This window comes from Myiozetetes cayanensis, unplaced genomic scaffold (assembly GCF_022539395.1).
Source record: "Myiozetetes cayanensis isolate MyiCay16 unplaced genomic scaffold, myiCay2020 scf32, whole genome shotgun sequence".
NCBI lineage: Eukaryota > Metazoa > Chordata > Aves > Passeriformes > Tyrannidae > Myiozetetes > Myiozetetes cayanensis.
Window position 1 is genome coordinate 3,890,562 of NW_026087544.1, and position 17,898 is coordinate 3,908,459.

Genomic DNA, 17,898 nt, shown 5'->3' on the forward strand with positions numbered 1-17,898 from the left:
GAACGTTTTAGGCCCTAGCACTTTTAAATAAATGAGGACCCAAGCTCAGTTCTGTGTCTCAGAGCTGATCCCTCCATGGACAGAGCACTGGGGCAGTGCCAGCTGTCTCCAACATAAAACAGGAGCATTTTCTACCCATCACCTGACACATATCACAGAGCAGACCCTCATAAATGAAAATCCAGGATTTACAGTAACAGACCAGCACATTCATATTTAGGAACTGTATCTGTCTGGGTTATCTATCTGGGTTCCACTGAGAACCAGAGAATCGAAAGGGTTTGGAAGGGACCTCAAAGTTCATCTTGTTCCACCTCCCACTAGCCCAGGTTGCTCCAAGCTGGCCTTGGACACTTCCAGGGTTGGGGCATCCCCAACCTCCCTGGGCAACCTGTGCCAGTGTCTCACCACCCTCACAGGGAAGTCTTTTTCCTGATAACTAACCTGAACTTCCCCTTTCAGTTTGTCCCCGTTCTCCCTTGTCCTGTCACTCCAGTTCCTGGTGAAAAGTCCCTCTTTGTTTTCCCTGTAGGTCCCTTCAGATCCTGGAAGGTGCTGTGAGGTCTCCACACTCCTTCTCTTCTCCAGGCTGAGCAGCCCCAACTTTCTCAGCCTGTCTTAGAACAACCCTTGATTATCTCACTAAGGAGACCCCTTCAAGAAATCTGAGAGAAATTCAAACAGCAGCTATTTACCATGAGATATTCAGAAATATTTACCTGGCCCTACCCAGAGATTTGTTCTGCTCAGACAGTACTGAACTCGTTTCTTCATCTCTAAACAGCTGCAGCTCACTAAAATCAGTGTTCTACAGCTCTTGTTCTGGAAAGCATTTGCACCAGTGCCATCAGGGCCTTGTTGTGACTCTGCTCTGCTGTTTTCAGTGCAATGGCTGGACAGTGATCAGCTTCCCAAGCACTCCCTGTTGTACTGTACATCCAGAGGTGAGGTGGAAAGTCTGTCAGTCTGGTTAAAGCACAACAGAGGTGATCATGGATTAATAAGAGGTTCTCAGACAGTCCCTCTCTCTCCCTGAATCTTCCAAACATGCATCAGCAACATTCAGATGGCCCAAAGATACCTTTTTAAATGTGCATTTTAATCTGACATCAGGCTTTAGGTTAGTAACTGAGCAGAGCACAGAGAGCAGGATGCCACTGGTCAAGTCCCTCCATCCCAAGAGGAAGTCAGAGCATTTTCCAGGTATTTCAGGTTGTTCTCACAGATTTCACTAAAGCTACAGTTTGGAAAGTAACATGAGCCACTCTGGTCTTAACTCATTCCTTTGAAAACGTGCAACTAGGATTTACAGCGGGTTTCCAAATGGACTCCCTTCTTCACTCTGCTTCAATTCCCCCAATAAAAGAGACAAGTGGGTCAATGGGGGCTCAATCTGTTTATTCTGCCTTTGAAGTTAAGCTTGCAGACTCAGGGTGGTCTCTGCAGGTTTGTCAGTTCCTGAGTGATCAGTGCTGGCTGTCAGGGAAGGGCCACCTCAGGATGTGGCTGCACTGCCAGGGCCGAGGAGCAGCACGGGAAGGGTGGAACGGGCACTTGGAAGACTCGCGGACTCGGTCAAAAGGAAAGAACAACCCTCAGGAAACACGACCTCTGAATGTGAAGGATGAACTGAAACCACTATTGCCTGTGAGGAATTTTACTTTGCACAACCCTTAAAGCTATGAAATTCCTCTCAACATAAAAAGTGGAAAAAAACCCACCAGAGAAGTGACGGCTCGTCTCGGAACCGCGCTGAGTCATCTAGAATTTCTGCTAAGATTAAATTACACCCCTGCATGAATCACATTTACTTCTCATCATAAAAGCTTTCCATTCTAACACCTTATTTACACAGATTACTAAACGAGTCACTACCACTTCAATCTGTAAATTAGTTTTAAATTGAAATATTTCCTAGTCCTCATTTTTTTGTACCGAAGACAATACATACATACACATAAGGAGTAATACAGGTTCTAACTAATCACTGCAGTATCTTCTGAGAATTATTTCTCTATCAGTTTAAAATAGTGACCTCTACACTGAGGTGCTAATATGTATATAAAAGCCTACACAAACAATATTGCACAAAGTAAGATTTATAATAGAGTAACATATTTTAGAGACCCTTATAAAGAGAAGAGTAATAATTGATATTAAAAAGATGCATCCAGAACTAACACAGCATCTTTGCTTTTGTCTAGTCTAACATAGTGTTTCAAATCTTTCCTACCCCAGTGAGGATTAGAACAAATAAAGTTATCTGGAGACAGCTTAAGTTGCACCAAAACCCAACTTGTACTCTAAATGTGGGGGAGGGAGAGGGAAAAGGGACAGGACTTTTCCTTTTGATGACTGGAAAGGGCAGTAATAAATGGGGTGAGTGAAAGTCAAATACAGATTACACGTTAAACATCCAGAAATATTGAAAGATTGTTTAAAAACAATTGTTGATAGCTGACACTCTACACATGGAGCACGTGCCACTGATTTTTCCACAGTAACTGGGTGCCCAGGAGCTACACATGGAAAAAGCAGTCCAATGCCATAATACTTTTTATTTGTGAAATACTAATACAGAACTTACACAGTAAGGCTGTTCCTTATTTCTAGGAAGTCAGGTATCAACTCAATGCTTATTATATTAAGTGCATCAGTACAAGGGAAAGTGTGGATCCATTGGACACGTTACGACCCGATCAGAACAAGCTGCCAAGTTGGTTAAGTATTTTTAAAGCCTTAAAGTGCTCAAAGATAGCAGTTTCCTCCACAAGACTACCAAGAGGTTCTCTAATTTTGACACTAGGATTTACCACGTTCAGGGAAGATGTAGTTTGGAAGCAAAAACCCTCACACCGAACAACATAAGCAGTGCTATGAGAAGTGTTAGGTCAGTAAGTCATTGCATTTCAACAGGATCAGACACTTGCTTCAGTTCACTTTACAGATCACCCTTGTAGGAGCTGTGAGAAACATCAATTTCTATAGCTTGTATATAAACCAACATGTCAAGAACAGACATACCAAAAACTCCACAAATCGTCAAAAGTGCTGTGCTTTCTCTATTTTTTCTTTTTCCTTTTTTTTTTTTTTTTTAAACTTTTTAAAAAGCAATTAACATGGAGATGGGGAAGTCACTTTGCAAGTCTTCTACAAAAGCATCACTTTCTGGTGAAGATTAGAGATAAAGTAAAAGTAGGGAAATAACACTGACCAATGGAGTTCAACCATTTCATGTTCCTGGAGGAATTTCAATCTGACTTTGAGAAGATATTCAACATCTCTTCTACTTAAACAGAAAGAAGTGGTAGACCACTGTTACAGGTTGTACTAAGGGGTTAAAATACAACTTGAATTTTGCATAATCTGTGTAAAAAAGATATGCTTGACATTTTGGAATGTCACCTTTCTTTATAGAATTATAGGCAAGATTTCTCCAATAAAACATAAGCCAGTTATAAAACTATAACTTCACATCAAAATTTTAAAAAGTTGTTAAAAAAACATTTGATTATATACATATCACACAGAAGAGCCTGCATGATCCTGTGGATTGTGTTGCTGATCAGACTCTACTTTAAAACCTGGAAGGGGCTGGGCCACCTGATCTGGTTGCACAAGTCCTGATATTGAAGAAACAGAGGAGGAGAGCACCCCTGGGGTAAGCTGAACTTCTACATCTGGATCTTCAGACTCTATTTTTACACTCACACCTTGGGGTTCACCTTCTGCCTCTGTCTTTCCAGGGATATTACTGTTGAGGCTTGAATTGCTGTCTGCATTTGGAGAATTCTCCCCCACCACGGGGTGATACTGTTTAAGTCTGATGTGCCAGGCTAAGCTGCAGACTGCTGACACTGTTTTGAACTGATGAATGACATTTCTAGGGATGAAGTAGATGTCATTGTCACACAACTGAATCCTAGCATAGCGAATGCCTTCCCGTCTCATTTGGTTTAGTTTGGCTTCGTCCACCCATTGAACACACTGGGAGAAGGAGAGATGGGAAAGTTAGTGGTAGACTCTTCAAACAGTTCAAGTATGCTCCTATTTTCAACTTAATTCATGCCTAAATCAGGATGGTTCTGTTTCATGGGTAAAAGTTCAAATTTAACTGAGGACTGGATGTTTAAAACACAATTTAGCCAATGTGCACATCTTGGGAGAGGAGAATGAAGAGGATTCTCTGGTTACAGCTGAAAACAGTAGGTGTGACATGAGCTGCATTGTTTGGGCTGACAGGACTGAGCTGAGCTGTCTCCACCTCTTAAGACAACATCAGACATCAGAAAAAGCAGGAACAGGCACACATGACTTCTTAATCAACAGATTATTTCTACAGCACACACTGTGACTCACAGCATAAATCCCAGCTTGGGGGAAAGGAAAAGGTCCCTTCCAACTGAACTGTTCTATCCTGAAACACAAGGAAATTGCCCAAGAGAGTGAGGACTGAGGGCCACTGGGGATACAAAAGGGAGAGAACCTGAGATCTGCCAGAAACTACTCCCAAAACACTAAGAATGAGCTGTCACGAGGGAAGATCCGATACCTGTGACACTGGAGGTTCATGTAGGTCCAGCTGAAGTCTCTGCACAACATCAGTGAAGTCTTCAGCATGAAAACAAACCACATCTTTGGTTATACGAGGCTGGTCACTCCTGGAAAAGATGCAGAAAGTTTCTCTGAGCCAACAGCCTTCCTCAGTTCTGCACTGTGCAGAGTCTCATCACTTCTCAATGCATGTATTTTGAAAAAGAGATATAATTCAGAGATTTCTCTTTCCCCTCCCCTTCTTTCTTGCTGCCTTCACACCAGAAGCAATGTTTTCAGGGACAATATACCAAGAACTAGGTTCAAAATGCCACTACCAACGTTCTCTGAGTTCTAGGAACCACAGTTCACCTCAGTTCTTCATTTTATAATTCGACAGAACAATTCTGCATTAAAGGAAAAAATGTAAAATAACAAAAGTAACTCTGCAGTTGAAGCAACGAGGAGCTGGATTTTATTCACCAGCCATGAACCAGAGTGAAGGAAGTCCTGGCACCTTTTATTCATACAAAAATCTAATGATATTGCTAATGATGCAATCCAATTCCCACTGTAATTTCTAGCAATTACAGTGATGCAAGTCGAGTTTCTCTGCAAGGTCACCAGCAATATCCTGGGTACATGACCTGAGAAGGCACTGCAGCTGTGAAATTAATTACCCTGAGTTCTTAGATTACTGTTACAGAAGCTGGAATTAATACACCTGCTCAGGAAATGAACTATCAGGGATGATGGTCCAGGCATGCTATTTTAAGGCTTTTATATATCACTAAAATAGTCTGCAATCTTTTAATGCTTCAAGAGGGGAAAACAGCAGGTATACAGCTTGGGGTTTTCAGCACTAGGCAGCTTTTATCTTACTAGATAAAATCAGATTTTTGATTAGGGTTGTTTTCCAAGGAATTCTTTTCTTTTTTTTTTTTTTAAAGAGAAGATGCAGAAGAGCTGCATTCCAGCAGCACTCACCATTCCCCAAACTGCACAGCCTTCAGGACCCCGACAGCAGCCGTGCTCTGCCAGTCAAAGCCCTGCCCCACGTGGTCAGCGTGAGCTCTCGTCCTGTCCTCAAACAGCACCTCGCGGGGCTCGCTGGTCCGAGGTAGGTACTGCAGGTTCTTTATCTCGTTCATTGACCTATAATGGCACGAAAACACACACCGAAAGTGTTTCAGACTACTCAGAAATAAGTATTTGTGTTGAAGTAATCTGAAGGCTTCAAAAGAATTAAACGCTTCCCTCTGATTTCGTCTCGGTTTTCTTTCAACCTTTTGCTGAATAAAAACAGCAAAGTACAATTCAGGTTATGAGATCAAACAAATCCAATCACTCATGCTGGAAGAATTCCTCCAGGAATTTGATGGCATGTAAAATAGAGCTATCTTAATAGAACCTCAACTTCAGTTATTTGGGAGTATGTAAAAAAATCCTCCCTGAAATGACAATTAAAATATGCTTCCAAGTCTCCTAAAATTTGTTCTTTTTCTGAGAAACATGTAAATACACCCCAATATTTCCTGAGCAGGCAGACAGTCCTACAAGTGCTTTAGCACTAACATTAAAATGCAGCACGAGCAGTGTAAGGATCTCTGCTGATGCAGAGCTGCCCTCACCACAGAAATAAGATGAATAAAATAAGCCTCCTGAAGGATAATGAAAGAGGTTTTTAATCTTAAGAAAGCACTGATCTAGGACATAAAAGCCGTGAAAGAAGATAACCATCACAAGCAACGTTTGTTTTATCAGCTGAGCCAATTTGAAACAAAAGTGAAAGTGAAGCTTAAATCCGAATTAGTCATCTGAAGAACCAGTACTTTGCTTTTGTTCTCAAGCACTTTTGTTCATCAAGTACTTTGCTTTTGTTCTCCAATCTAACACAGGCACAACTGCAATGGTTTTCCTCTCTCAGGGGAGGCAAACCAAGCCTTACCGGCGCCGTTTGAAGGGCGATTTTGGCATGTCAGCTGTGGGGATCATCTGCTCTCCTGGTCTCACCCACATGATGGGCCCGTCATCGCTCTGGGACCTGCACTGAAGTCTGAGACTGGAAAGAGTCCCCCAGGGCAGAGTCATCTAAAGAGACAGGAGAAACAAAACAACCCACAAAACACACATAACACAAAACACTGGGTGAGATAGAAAAATTAAATGGTGCCTTTGGTAAAACTGGTTCAGATTTGCTGTCAAAAGAATTGCAGAGAAACTAAATAAGTTTGAGAGGTAAAATATATTCAGGGCTAACTTTATCAAATTCAGTTTTCAGGGAAGGACTATTCAGTTTTCAGAGGACTATGTAGTATATATATATGATAAACTATATTTTTTTAATTATCCACACAATTGTAGCTACCTCATTCCATACCTCTCAACTGGACACAGGGAAGAATGAACCTCAGTAGCCCCAAATAAGCACATCAATAAGGAAAAACACCTTATGGTTTCTAATTACTCTGAACTATATGAAACCTAGTAATTGCTTAAACATCTACAGTGCTCTGAACAAACCACAAGTCGCTGCTTACTCTAAGAAATGGAGATTCTTCCAACATATCTAGAAATTCTGGGAAGTAGTCCCCCACTTCTTCATCCACCGCTCCGACCAGGCTGATCTGCCGCATGGGTCCCGCTCTGTAGGTGCCACAGCAGTACGTCCGATTGACCTGGGAGCCCAGAGAGGAGACAACACCACAGCTTTAGTGCTGCTACAGGAGAGTCAAACTGACTGTCACAACACACCAGGCCACAGCTGGACTCCTCTGCCTCTGTTTCAGCTGTGCCTTTGGGAATACGCCCAGGGATTGTTTGGAACACGTGCCCACAGGGCATCCCAAGAGAAACAACTCCTGCCTGCACTCCTGACAGGAAATCCTTCTGTTTGAATAACAGCAAGTGAGTATTTGACTAATTCAGGAACAATTCAACACTTCCAGGCTGACTTGAGAAAACAACCACACAAGGTTTCCTTGTGACTCAGTTCTTTCACCAGCAAGCTTCAACTCTCCACTAGTTTGTGCAGGTGACTGTTGTTTCTACATTTCAAACTGGATGCCCCTGGAATATGCACATTCTTCACTCCAGCCTTGTCCCAAAGGTCCTTCCCCTGGGACTGTCATGAAAAATCTCAGAGTGTCCCTCATGCAGTGGCCCTGGTAATGTTGTTATAATGTACACACAAAATAAAGACAACAAACTGAGAAAATGAGAGGTTTAGCCAGAAACCCAGTGCTCATGAACAACAACTTCAGCATAACTATCAGCAGTAGAACCTGCTGTCAGTGCTGTGGCCAGACACTTCAATCTCACTTACAGCCCTTGGACATCCTCTGGGCACAGACTGTCCCACTTTCCAAGGGCATCTGGACATTTTTCTCACCAATTTCCTGTTCCTGGAGGAGAACCCCTGGCAAGACTCCAGTGTTCTCCAGCCTCCTCCTATGGACTGCAGCTGTAAATGCCATATGGCCACAGAGCAGGTTCGATGCAGATACCACAGGTATTTGATGTTATAGAGCAGAAATGTTGCCACAATTAGTCTGTTTTGCACACTCAGTTGTGTTTGAGCCCCAGCCTTCCCTCTGTGCTCGAGTGCTTCCAGTGGGGAAAAACTCCAGCTGTTCTCCATGGCTGAGTGGTGGGACAGGGGCAGAACATTACTGCTAAATTGGCAATTTTAAGTCATGTTCAGGATGTGTGATGCCTTTTATAACTAACTCCATTTATAGATGTGTGGATGCAGCAGCTTAGTTTGAAGTTTAGTTTCAGTTTTGCATGTTTAGTCAACAAACCAGATGTTATTAAATTACTCCATGATGTTGCTAAAGGTAAATTAGGAGAGACTAATTAGGGAAAAATAGAGTTACTGCTGCAATTTTATTCTCTACAGCAGCCATAGATATTTAGCTGCTTAATTATAGAAGTTTAGCTCACTCTACTCACTGAATGCAGTTCAGAGCAGGAGCACTGGAACACCACAGCAATATTCCAGTTCTGGGCACCTACAGGGGAACTAAGGACTGAAATGTTCTGGTCCTTAAGTCAGCAAAGTTTAACTGCCTGGCACTATTTGTGTAAGTGGAGACAGACCACTTCCAGATGAGATCTGCTCTCCTGAAACCACCTGCTGAGAGTCACTAGTATTTCACTGGTGTTTGTCACAAGTTAAAAAGAATTATGATTCCACATGCAGTTTTTCCTTGCAATGTTTTCAAAGGAAATGAAAAACTAGAAGCTTTAAGTGTGGAGGGTTTTTTCAATGCAGTGGAACACAATGAAAAAAAAAAACCAAACAAACAGAAGAATTTTCAAGAGTTATAAAGGGGAGAGCAGAAATACTTTAGGGAAATATTGGATTTCAATGTTTTGGTAATTTTTAACAGAAATTAAATCCATACACGTGAGAATTAAAACCAGAATTACTGTTGTGTAAGGACCACGGGGCCCAGTAAGACCCCTGTGCCCTTTCAAATGCCACACTGCCCTGTGTACCCCCTGCTGACAGTGAGTTATAGGCATGGTTAAAATTAGCTCTTCAGTGCTCAAGGGGACATTTTCTTGCAGCTGCACGATGTGCCTCTCAGTGTTCCCCACACTTGGGTGAGAACAGGAACAGACAGCACCAGCGTTTCCTGTCCCAGGCACAGAGCTGGTATTTATTTGCATGTCCCTGAGCCACCCCAGCCCCTGCCCTGCCTCTCCAAGGGTTAAGTGAGCAGCAAAAACCCCAAAGGGTGAGAAGAGGACACACAGATGAGGCATCAGCTGGAGACAAATGAGGTTAAGTCTCAGAAGTTTCTCTCCAGTTGCAAGGAAAGCACGACTGAGTTGACAGTGCCAATATTTCCAGACGCCAAGTCAGCTATAAAACCAACCACACAAACACTTGGCTACAGGGGAGAAAGCAGGAGCACAAGGGGGTTACAACTGACAACAGAGGGACAGGGCAGTGACACGCCAGCACAGCAAGGGTGACATGTCCGACTCCAACGTGACAAACTGCAGCCAGACCACTGGGCATGGCTTATGTGGCTCTGGTGACAAGCCAAGTAAAGTCTGCAGTACACATGCACAATTTCTCCCCTTCACACTTTGGTAGCTTCTGCTAAAAAAAGAAATTGCCATTCCAGAATAAGAGAAGTTCACGTGGGGGAGACAACCAAGCTGTGATGTGGTTCATTAACCAAAGCTGTCAGGAACAGAGGAACCTTTTCTGACAGCAGGAGTAGGAAAACTTCCCCAATTATCACCTGTTGGCTGCTTCTCCCGCCTTCTTCCCAGAAGGAACAACAGCTTCTGCAAAACCTACTTCCCCAGCTCTTTCCTGGCCTCTTCCCAGAACCCCCACTCCTCTGTGACAGTCTAACTCTCCTTTGGATCAGAGGGAGAATTCAACAGGCAGCTGATACGTTTTTTCTTGGGGGAAAAAAAAAGTAGAAGTGTTTTTTAAGTCTAAATATATTCCAATTCACTGAGTGGAACTAGAAGCAGTTGTACTGAAGCAAGTGATAAGGAAAATGAGAGCTCATTCTAGCTGCACTGCTAAGGGTTTCCAAATTAAATTGTGCCCTTATGTGAAGAAAGCTTACAAATTACTGCTCAGTGATTTGAGTCTTTAAAGCTTGTGAACAGCTCCAAACTAAAGCTTTGCTTCAGTACTGAAGTAGTAGAACCAAGGGCAGCCAATGCAAGCAAAAAATCCAGAGGACATTTAAGCTTAATTATTTTAAGATACTGAAGACAAACATTTATGCTCCAAACACACTCCAAACAGTGCTTGTTATGAACACACTGCCCTGAGAACAAAGGAATTCCCCTGGCAAGGCAGTTAATTATCACCAGACTTTTATCAGTTCTTCCTGATTAAAGTCCTTATTTTGAACTGGAGACACTTCCTACTAAAATTCAGTTTCTCTGAAAAGGTACACAAAACAGCTCAATGTTGTGTAAGCCAGAGGTCACATTAGCTTGCAATTTACAGATCAAATCTTCATTTCTCGACACTGAGTCTCCAGGACTCAAAACTACCCAATGCTCAAAATCCCCTCACCACAGGATGGGTCAGTGCAGCAAAGAAGCTCATGCACAGACAAGGAACCCAGAATGAAGGTGACTTCATTATCTCCAATTAAAAACACTCAGTGTTACAGCACACAACGGTGTAAGATGCTCAATCTGCAAAAGCATAACCACCAAGTGCTTCTGTACTGGACAGTTCTCACACAGAAAGGTCAGAAGTGATCCCTGGCCAGTCTGTTGGTTCCTCAGCGGTGCTGCCAAGGAGCAGCAGCACAGCAGGCTGGCTGATCCTCCCCTGGCTCTCTCAGCCAGGGCACTGGGCCCTTCTCCATTTCAAGATGAGCCAGCCTGAAAAGCAATTTAAATGCTTTCTTAAACTTAACCACCCTGTGTATTCCCTGCAGAGCCCCTTTCCAGCTGCCTGTGACAGCTCCTGTGCTGTGCCCAGAGTGAACTGCAATAACACACTTCAGCCAGAGAGGATTAACCAGGTCATGCTGGAGCTGGGTTTAGAGAAGTGGTTTAGACCAACCGAACCTTATGTCATGACTCAATCTTAATCAAGTTTAGACAGTACTTAAAATAGAATTAATTGAAGTAGCAGCGCAGATTATAACCCAACAAAGCCTCTTATTTATTACCATACATTCCTCACGTGTATTTATAGCACCAGGATTCGTGTTCACAGGACATTCACCCAGGAAAAACGCAATTGTTAAACATCCCAGTGGCTCTGTTAAGCCATTTTAGGAGTCACCACACACACTCCAGTTAGAATGAAATCATGACACCAACTAACACAGACATATCACTAACCCTGAAGACTTCAAAGCCCAACCTGGGGACAGGTTTCACATCTGCAGCACTCAGGTGTGTACAGTGCCCATAGCAGAGATTGTTTTTTGGGATGCTCTGCACTCTGACAGCCCTGTCAGCACCAAGAGTCAGTTTAACCAGTCTCTGTTTCTTGGTCTAAATGCAGCAGCAGCTATTAATTGTCAAACAAATTCATAAGCCAAGTATCAGAATTATTCATTTAATGGTATTCAAAGACTCCACAGTGACCACGCAGTAACTTTCTGTAAAGCAGGAATTGTTTTTCCAATGCAAATCTTGCTTATAAGCATTTGGTAAGCCCTGCAGAGAGCCAAACAGCCCATTCACAAGCATTAACATTTCAAAATCTGTTGCTAAAGGTCTGTTTCAATAGTAGTGAAGTGCACTCCACTACAGAGTTTCAGATTTATCCTTCCAACAGGTCAACCAGTCGATGTAATTAATGTCTTGAATAACGACTTTAAGAGTACTCAGCAGTTTGAATCCGTTCTCAGACTAAACAGAAAAAACCTTTATTCCATCTAAAATAAATGTATCTAAAATCTAATCTTGCTGTACGTTCATAGATATCTCTGAGTTTGATCACAAGACTAAAATCCAATGGGTTTTCACAGGGAATCTTAAATTAGCTTAGTTTTTACTGTTGCATCCATTTAAGTTACATGGAGATACAGTTTCAGAATCTAAGCTAATTTATGGAAAGCAGGGAATACATAAAATGAAATGAAAAAGATACTCTACCCACTTCCAAGTTAGGAAGTCTAAACACCCAACATCAGCTGCTGATAGAATAAGATGTTTAAAAAAAATTGTGAATGATATACTGAAACCTGAAAAGTAATGTCATTGCAAAAAAAAAAAAAAACAAAAAATCCACTCAGATCTATTAAATAATTAAAAAAAAAGTGTTAGCATTTGCAGTCTTTGCAACTCTTGTACAGACTTGGCTGTTGTTTTGAACAATCTCAGTGTTTTCCCACGTTTAGAAGAAAGAGATGATCAGTGCAGATCTTTCCTCAGGTCACAGATAGCAGTGTCTGAGGTGTGAATCATCAACTACCGGGGAGCTTTTACAGGAACAGGAATAAACAGCACAGTCCCAACATCTTTTTCATCTGCTTAGAACGTGAATTTGCAACTCACGTATTTTAAGCCATCCCTGCTCTGGATTAATGAGATTAATCAAATCTAGGTGCTGTGCAACTTTCATGCCTTTAAACAGTTCTTACCTGAGAATGAAAATTTGAAATTGTTGTTGTTTCAATGTCCTTCTTGCCCAAAATTTCCATTTTCACTGGAGTGTTAGGAAAGTTAAAAGCAAAGTAATCCAGGAAGTCTGGTAAATAAGCAGCTGCTCCGTGTACTATGGCTAAGGCATAGTAAGCTGCATTTTTATCATTTTCACTGAATGACAACGCAAGAAACTCTTCTGCAAACCTCTCCATCTCCACTGGAGACAAAAATGAGAGTTCATCCATGTAGGCATGCAGGACCAGAGCACCTCCATTGGACTGGTGTTCCTCGTGAATGAAGTTACTAAATTTAGTGCCAGTTTTCAGGAAGCTGCTGCGAACAGAGTGCTCCTGGTGCGTCACAAACGGTGTTTGTACTCCCTGGGGTATCCGATACTCCTGCATCCCCAAATTCAGTCTGCAGAGCTGCTCATCCTTCAGGTACCTGAAGGATTCCTTGTTCATTTCCAAGCTGTCACACTGTCCTTGAGACAGGGCCTCTTTGTCGATGCGAGTGAGCCCAGCGCACACGGTCTGCACTTCCTTGTTGTACATCTTCAGGCGTTTCCCCCTCACATCTTCCCGGTGTTTCTTTTTCTTTTTCTTCTTTATCTTCTTCATAATAAGACTGTCAGCTCGCTGGGTTTTGCCATTTTCGTCAGGAGTTTCTGGTAGCAACAATAAAGAGGAGATTAGAGTTCTGCAGCATGTTCACCCCAAAACAATTCAGCCCCCTCACTTGAAGCAATCCATTCCCAGGGAGTCTGACCAGTAGCAATACCCTGACTTTTGACTTAATTAGACAACCAAAAATGCAGTATTTCTAGTACTACACAGATAAAGGCTCAGGCTTAATGTTTTAGAAATATTTCCATTTTTAACAGGTTTATTAGAATGCCTTTAAAAGGCGTCTGTGTTTCAGAACATCTATAATTAAGTACATTAATAACTTCTGACATTTAAGGCAGGGGAAGAGGACAAATAAGTGTGTGTAACATTTAGACATCAAGACTTTCATTACAGAGCACTTCCCTGATTTTGGACACGTGATATAGAAGCAAAACAGCGCAGCTGAAGAGGTACAAACCTTCCTGACATTTAGAGGTAAAAATACTTAAATCTTAGACTGTTGATGTTTTGCATTAAAGGACCCAGACCATCACACCCACAGTTTCAGCTTTTTTCTGCTATAGTTAACTACTCAGTTAATGCAGAGAGAAAAATAAGAAGCTGTTTTGGGGTTTTCCTTAAGGTTAATCACCCTGTAAAAGCCTGAGAGGTAAAATGTAAAGAAGTAGCTCTGTTAGAGAAAATGTAATAGTTTAAGCCGCTTATCTTTCAAGAATAAAAACTAATTCAAGTGACATTTAGCAAGTGGCAGAGGTAGTTAGAAAACCTGATGCTCCAGCTGCTAAAAACTCAATTGCCAAGACAAGATTTTAATGTGCCTGAATCAAAGAACTATTTCATCCAACAATGCCCATAAATCTCTGTGTTACCAGGACAGCCACGGGGATCAGAACAACCTGCTGCTGAAGGCAACACCTGACCAGAAGGTGCAGTAGCTGAAGTTTCAGTTTTGCCCTCAGCACAGGCCTTTGTGCTACCAAAATTCCCTTTCCTGGGCTGCAAATTGGTATCCTCCTCTTGTAACACTTGAAGTTACAAGGAAAAAACATGTTACTGCTGCTCTACTAGAAAGAGTGTCCTCATAAACACCCACAGCTCCAAGTTCTCTAGGGCAGCCCCAGTGATTAAGCAGATCATTACTGGTTTGGTCCCAGAGCTCATCACTGGAGGTGGGTGACCTTCCCAACAGCCTGGTGTAACAGCAGAATTACTCATGGAGAAAAGAAAGAGTCGATTGCTTAACACTCACTCCACACAACAGTCTTAGGACCTGAAATACAAGTTTTCACAGTGCTGCTGTAGCCTTTACAAACAGCAAAAGGCCCTGATCTTTTTCTGTTGCAGCCAGGGAAACCAGGAAGAGCAGGGTGGTATCACTTGTTTTGGGAAGTCAACCAGAACGGTTCTTGGAATAAAGGTTTCCTGCAAGACTCAGGAGTGAAGTGCACGAGCTTGCTCAACACCGAGCTCTCGAGTACAGGCACTGCTTCACTCACTGCAGCGAGCACACAAATCACACACAGGATCTTTGTTCTGCTGGGACCAGAGATTCCAAGCTGGAACTAAACAAGAATTTTATGCCACTGAGCTGTTGGTAATATTCCCCTATAGGTGCTTCTAAGAATTTTTGGTTGTAAAAGGTATCTTATTTTAAGCATTTCTGATTTTAAATACCGCTTAAAAACCCGCCACACGTGGTAGTTTTCATTCAGTGTATCTGCCTGCTTGAAGCTATTCCCTAATAGCAGACAGACACCGAGGAATCTTTGCATTTGGGAGCTTCCAGTGGTCTATTTTCAGGATAAAAGCTGCCCTGGCTGCTGCTGGATCCACTGAACACAGCAGAGTCCCACTACTACAGTGAGAAAGCACTGTATTAAGTGAAGCTAAACACTGACATTATGGGCAACAATGCCTGACAATCTTGAGGGAAATACAGTTTCAATTATTCCTTCAAATAAACAGAAAGCCTGCAGTACCTCAAACATGAAAACAGCTATGGCCAGGTCACTAAACTATGAGCTCAGCAGCGAGGCCAGGTGACAGCAGAGCCAATAACTGAGCTACTCCAAAATGATCAGACATAACTGAACATACCAGCACCACAATTAAACAGCAAAAACAGGGGGGTTGTTCACTGGCACCTGGGGCCACAGATAAGCACAGCATAGTCAGTGTAATAGGTAGTTTAATTAGGTTATACATCAAAATAAAAACTGATAGTCAGGGACAGAAATCCAGCCCCTTCCTGAAAACCACAACACGTGTAGCTGAGGGCAAGCAGTGAAGAGCTTCAGATTAGCAAACAGCTTTCCTCTGCAAATCAGGAATTTTGCTGCTCATTTTCACACTGTTCAAGCCCTCATTAAAAGAAGCCTTATTTAATTCTGGGTTAGAACTGACACAGTGACACTCCAGCCTACAAGGACACACTGCTTCAAACTCTGGCCTGATAAATATTGATAACACTGCAGAAGTTTACAATCCAGTAGCTTCTACAGTCATTATCCAAGTACAGGGGAGCAGAAGCATTAACAAGCAGAGAAAAGTCTGCCCTAGTAATAGTTTTGACCACTCTTCAGACAGTCCTATCCAGAATTTACACTACAGACCTGGCTCCTGTAAGCACGTGCATCTTTGGTTTCTTTGGCACAGAACCTTCACATACTCTCCAAAAGCATAATTCACAACACAGTACTTTTATTACAGCAGCTTTTGCAGTTACTTTTTATCTACCTTGCTCTCACCAAGAGGTTTTTACTACGACAAATTTGCCAGCAGAACCAGAAAAGTCATTCTGTGCTGTTAAAACAAACAAACACCACACCCACCACGCACTAGAATCCAGAGATATTTTGGCCTTTCTATTAGAGAAATCACAGCTTTGTTAGGGTTAGAAGGGACCTCCGGAGATCATCCAGACCAAGGCAGGGTCACCTGGAGAAGGTGAGACAGGAACTCATCCAGGTGGGTCTGGAATGTCTCCAGAGAGGGAGACTCCACACCCTCCCGGGGCAGCTGTTCCAGTGCTCTGCCACCCTCAGCGTAATGAAGTTCTTCCTCACGTTGAGGCAGAACTTGTTGTATTTTAATTTATGGCCATTGCTCCTCGTCCTGTCACTAAAAAGAGCGGGACACCTCTTATAGATATTTGTAGGGGTTGGTGGGATCCCCTCTGACTGAGGCTAATAAATAACAATAAAATAAAAACCCCAGCAGACTGCCAGCTCCAGCACACGTTACTGGAAGCACGGAGGGCACAACGCTTCGCTCCCGCGGCCGCTGCTGCTGCACCTGCCGTGAGGGCGACCCTGACAGCACCATCCCCGGCAGCCCCGGGACCATCCCCGCGCCCCGTCCCGCGGGGCAGCCCCGCCGTGCCCGCTACGACACCGCTGGACACGGCCCACAGGGCGCTCCCTCTGCCCTCACACCTCCACAGGTGGAGCTCCGGGCGCTGCCTCCCCGTGCAGGCGGCCCCGGCCCGGCCCGGCCCGGCCCTCGGCGGGGAACCCCCCGCGCCCCGCCCGGCGCTCTCACCTCGCTGGCTGGGCCGCCCCGCCGCGCCGTCCGCGGGGCTGCCGCGCCTCGCCTTGTGCGCGGCGGGCTCGCCGTGGTGCCGGTGGTGGTGGCGGCGCTCGGCGGGCGGCGGGAGGCTGAGCGGGGAGAACGTGAAGAGCCCCGCGGCGGGCAGGGCGGGCGGGGGCAGCGGCTCCGCCGGGCCGGGCCCGGCCAGCAGCGCCGCGCTCGGGCGGGCCCGCTTGGCGGCGGGAGGCTCCCCAGGGGCGGCCCGCCGGCGGCGGGCCCGCGGGGCCGGGCGGGCCGGTCGGCTGAGGGCGGTGGTGGCGGCGGCTCCTCCGCGGCCCGCGGCACCGCGGCGACCTGCGCGGCCATTTCAGGGGCTCCCTCACACACATTTAAATGGCCCGAGCGCCGGGGAGCAGCCGCGCACGCGCGGCCCGCGGGGCACCCTGGGACCAGTAGTTCGTTACGGGCAGGGGCGCGGGGCGGGGTCACGTGAGCTGGGGGGGTGGTGAGCGGGCGGGAAAGCGCTGAGGGAGCGCTGGAAGGAGGGGGGGGGCAGCGGGTAATAAAGTTTATTTTAACGGTGTTTCTCGCCCGTTGTGACGTTAAATCCGTTAAAACGGCGACCGCCGTTGATGGTAGGGGGCGGGAGGGAAGGCTGGTGGAGCTTTGAGAGCGGACATCCCTGCCCGGGAATGGAATCGGTGAATGGCAGGACCGCAGAATCCCAGAGTGGTTCGGGTTGGAAGGGACATTAAAGCTCGTCTCATTCCAAACCCCCGCCATGGGAAGAGACGCTTTCCACTAAAGCAGTTTCTGCTGTTGAGGAAATCCATGACTTGAGTGAAAAATAAGGCAGTGCTGACTATTCCTCCAGCAAAAGTAGCTTTAAATCAGCTCGAGTTTTCTACTCCAGCAGTGGTCAGCACATTCCTCTTGGCCGAATTCCACACATCCCAAGTTTGTTTCTGTCTTTACAGGAAAACGATCCTATAAAGCAGTTCCCAGCATCTTTATCCCTCCCCACTGAGGACATAAACAGCAGTGGAATCTGGTGAGGAATCTCATCTTCCCAGTTCCCGCCTGAAATTCTGGGGTGGAGACTCAAATC

At 44.5% G+C, this 17,898-nt stretch overlaps 1 protein-coding gene across 1 annotated transcript in view; it reads right to left on the minus strand.

Moving 5' to 3' along the window:
* Positions 1-16,943, minus strand: part of LOC126646050 (protein PHTF1-like) — a 29,102-nt gene extending 12,159 nt beyond the window's left edge. The window contains exons 1-6 of the mRNA XM_050327066.1: positions 16,803-16,943; positions 12,630-13,300; positions 7,074-7,211; positions 6,482-6,624; positions 5,521-5,688; positions 4,553-4,661 (exon numbers count right to left, since the gene is read on the minus strand). Coding sequence (XP_050183023.1) covers positions 4,553-4,661; positions 5,521-5,688; positions 6,482-6,624; positions 7,074-7,211; positions 12,630-13,253 — 1,182 coding nt within the window. The 5' untranslated portion in view covers positions 13,254-13,300; positions 16,803-16,943. The remainder of the gene's footprint in view (positions 1-4,552; positions 4,662-5,520; positions 5,689-6,481; positions 6,625-7,073; positions 7,212-12,629; positions 13,301-16,802) is intronic.
* Positions 16,944-17,898: the final 955 nt, after the last annotated feature.